The sequence below is a fragment of the Erithacus rubecula genome, assembly GCF_903797595.1.
Source record: "Erithacus rubecula genome assembly, chromosome: 8".
Classification (NCBI taxonomy): domain Eukaryota; kingdom Metazoa; phylum Chordata; class Aves; order Passeriformes; family Muscicapidae; genus Erithacus; species Erithacus rubecula.
The window spans coordinates 18,044,264-18,047,761 of NC_136659.1; the positions used below are offsets into that span (position 1 = coordinate 18,044,264).

The 3,498-nt window shown below is 63.8% G+C and overlaps 1 protein-coding gene across 1 annotated transcript; it reads right to left on the reverse strand.

Moving 5' to 3' along the window:
* Positions 1-490: 490 nt before the first annotated feature.
* On the reverse strand, positions 491-3,151 carry SP5 (Sp5 transcription factor). The gene is made up of 2 exons (XM_079311304.1): positions 2,567-3,151; positions 491-2,047 (listed from the first exon to the last, which is right to left on the reverse strand). The coding sequence occupies exons 1-2, from the start codon at positions 2,615-2,617 to the stop codon at positions 995-997; spliced, it is 1,104 nt and encodes a 367-aa protein (XP_079167430.1). The 5' UTR covers positions 2,618-3,151; the 3' UTR covers positions 491-994.
* Positions 3,152-3,498: the final 347 nt, after the last annotated feature.

Genomic DNA, 3,498 nt, shown 5'->3' on the forward strand with positions numbered 1-3,498 from the left:
TTTTACAGAAAGTTAACATTCGGGAAGCATGTTTTGGCTCTGCAGTGCCACAGACAACTTAGGCTGGGAGTGGCTGTGTGGCCCTGTGGCCTGGACCTCTCTGAGAAGGGGCATCACTAACACTGACTGCTGTCCACTCCTGCACAAACACATGTCCAAGCCTGTAGATCTTGACCTCTATGTTCATTCTCAGTACCGCACCATGCATTTCTCTCTTTTTTTTTTCCTCAGCTTCATGTGGTGGAAACAAAATGCTGAAAATAATTTTAAAACCCCAAACCCACCCCACGAACCAAAGCCAGCAGGCGCACCCGCCCGAAGCAGCTCCCGGGCCGTTACAGGTGTTACCGTGAGCAGCTCCCGGGTCACCGTGCGCTGAGCTCCGCTCGCCGCCGCGATGGAGCCGCCGCCGCCCCGTGGCGGGAGGGCCGCGCGCGGGGCACCGGGCAAGGAGCGAACGAGACCGACGCGGCGGGACCGCCCTGCTGACCCCGGTGTGAACGCGTTTATTTCACGCTGCGGTAGCGGGTCGCTTTACAGAAACATCTCATGCTGGACCCCGCGCGGGGTCGAAGACGGAGGGGAACACGTGTATTCAAACGTAACTATTAAATAACCTGTACACAAAACTTCAGTCTGTTACCCTGAAAGCACCGAGGGCCGAGCCCCAGCACGGCCACACCGACGCTGCCACCTCACCCCCAGATGTCCATAAGCCTCGACCCCCGCGGGCGGGCCGGACCCCCGCCTCAGCCGCGCTCCAGGCAGGGCCGGGCGCCTGCCCCGGGACAGCCCCGGGGCCCTATGAGCGTCCAGTGTCGGGCCTGAGGGTCTGCGGAGGCCGCTCCTCGCCGGGGTCCTGCCCGCCGTGCCCGGCGAGAGTCCGAGAGCCGGCCGCCCTCTCCCCGCCGCCGCCCTGCCCCCGGCGGAGAAACGCCCCCAGCCCAGGTCCCGCCGCGGCTCGGCCCGGCCCGCAGAGGCAGCACGCCGGCGGTCACAGGTCGCGGCTGTCCTCCCGCTTGACGCCGTCCGCCACCGCCTTCAGCTTCTTGTTCTGGTGGGTCTTGACGTGCTTGGCCAAGTGGTCGCTGCGCATGAAGCGCTTTCCGCATTCGGGGCAGACGAACCGCTTCTCGCCCGTGTGAGTCCGCAGGTGCCGCTGCAGCTCGTCGGAGCGGGTGAAGCTCTTCCCGCAGAAGAGCCAGTTGCAGACGAAGGGCCGCTCGCCCGTGTGCCAGCGCAGGTGCGCCTTCAGGTGCGAGGTCTTGCCGTACACCTTGCCGCAGCCGGGGATGTGGCAGATGTGCTGCTTCTTCTTGCCCGGCTCTGCCTCAGGGGCGCTGCCCGCGGCCGACTGGCAGTTGGGGCAGCGGCAGCGGCGGCACCTCCTGGCCGTGGCCGCCAGGGGAGACTTGGTCTGCAGCAGGGCGGCGATCTGCGTCTGGTACTGAGCGAAGTCCGAGTGCCCCAGCACCAGGCTCCGCGGCAGAGCCGCCGCCGCGGGGAAGCGGTGGCCGCAGCCGCCCGGGGCGCTGGCCTGCTGGATGCTCCACCAGGGGATGTCCTCGGGCGGCGGGTTGGGCGACAGCTGCCGGCAGGGCTGGGCGGGCGGAAGCAGGTTGGAGTACCCGGGCGGCAGGGCGGCCTGGGCGGCGTAGGGGACGTAGGCGGGCGGGCAGCTGGACGGCAGGGCGGCCATGGAGGAGGGCAACATCTTGACGGGAGAGAACTCGTAGGGATAGGAGGGGTCCGCCGGGGGGGTGAGGGGCAGTTCGTGAGAACCCCCAAAGGAGGGTTGCAGGTGGTTCTTCTGAGGGGTCAAGCCCAAGCTGGGATGAGGCGGCGGCAACCCTCCCGGGGAGTGCGCTGGCATCTCGCCGCTCCACGGGTGGAAGATCCTAGAGGGGGATCCCAGCGTCGGGTCGTAGGAGACCGGCAGGAAATCCGAGGGCGCTGCGCCCGGTTGCCCGATCCGGCTACAAGTAGCGGCCAGGAGAGCCAGGGGCGAGTGCTTGGCCAAGTCTGGGGAGGCGCTGGGGGTGCGGTCCTGCGCAGGAACGGGAAGGAGGGGAGAAGGGAAGGAGGGAAGAGAGCGCGTTACTCGCCGCCCGCCGACACCGGCCTGCGAGAAACTTCCCGCGCCGCTCCCCGCACGGGCGGTAAACTTTCCGAAAACAATGCGCACCCAGAGGGCAGGACGTGCCCGGCCCCCCCCGCCCCGCCCAGAGAGCGGTCCCGCCTGCGGCCAGCGCCGCCGGCCTCGCCGCCGCTCAGCCGGGGAAGCAGCCGCTGTGGGCAGGGAGGCAGCCCCCGTACCCCTGCACACCCCTTGCCCACGGAGCGCTGCCTGGAGTTAATAACGGGCTGCTGGCGGGAGAGGGAAGTTACCAGCCCGAGAAGCCCGAGCCCGGCGTTCTGCCAACGCGGGGGTCCCCACCTACCTCTCCGGGCAGCCGGCGGGGGAAGCTCCGGAAGGGAGGCGGCTGACGCCGGCTGCCCCCGCGCAATGCAGGTTACAACCGCGGGACTCGGCGGAGTTCGAGCAACACCGGGTGCGGGTACTGACCTGGAGGAAAGCCTGGAGGGAGTCGTTCCGGAGGACAGCCACCGCGGCCATGGCTACTGCGCCCGGGGCGAAGGGAAGGCGCCGGGGCACTGCTGAGGCATGAGGACGCCGAGGGGAAGACGAGAAGCTGCCCAGTTTCCTTCTCTCTCCCCCTCTCTCTCCCTTTCCTTCAGATCTCTTCGGCTCCGTGCGCGTCCCACCCCCCCCGCGCTGCGCGATCTCCGCGGACTGTCTGACTGCGCCAGGATCACCTCCAAGAATTTGATAAGGACTTTGCCGGGCCGCCAACCAGTCAGAGGGAAGATTTATGGCTTTGAAGTTTGCCGCTACCCAATCATCAAAGAATAGCGGCTCTTTCAGAAGCGAAAGCAAATCCTTTGAATCCACAAAGCTCCTATGGTGTGTTTGTTGGTCTGGATAAAAGAACTGATTATTAGGGGGGATGGGAAGGGAGGAGATAAAGGCGGGACAATTAATGAAGTAATCACTATGTGGGAAATGTATATACACAAATAATTGGATTTTCTTGATCAAAGGACCCCTTACCGCCTAGAGACCCTCGCGTTGCATGTGCAAGACACTGGATCTCCCCTCTTTTTTTTCCTTTTTTTTTTTTTTTTTTTTTTTTTTCCAATTTAATTTGTGGCAGAGCCCTAAAGTGACAACGTGTCTTTGTTATCGCTCGAGGTATCAGCCTCCGGATTCCTCTGATAGTGTTTAATGACTGAAAGTAACATAGCTCAGTGAGTTCACCTGATCGAGGCTGGTCGATCCCAGCCGTAAAACTTCCCTGGAGTAATTGTCGGTGGTTCCTCCCCGCTCCCTCCCTTCCCCCGCCCTTCCCCCGAGGCTGAGGGGTATGCCCTCGATATGACTCGGCAAATAACCTCGCATTTTCTCCTCTGGTAGCTGGATTTGTTTCACTTCGCTCA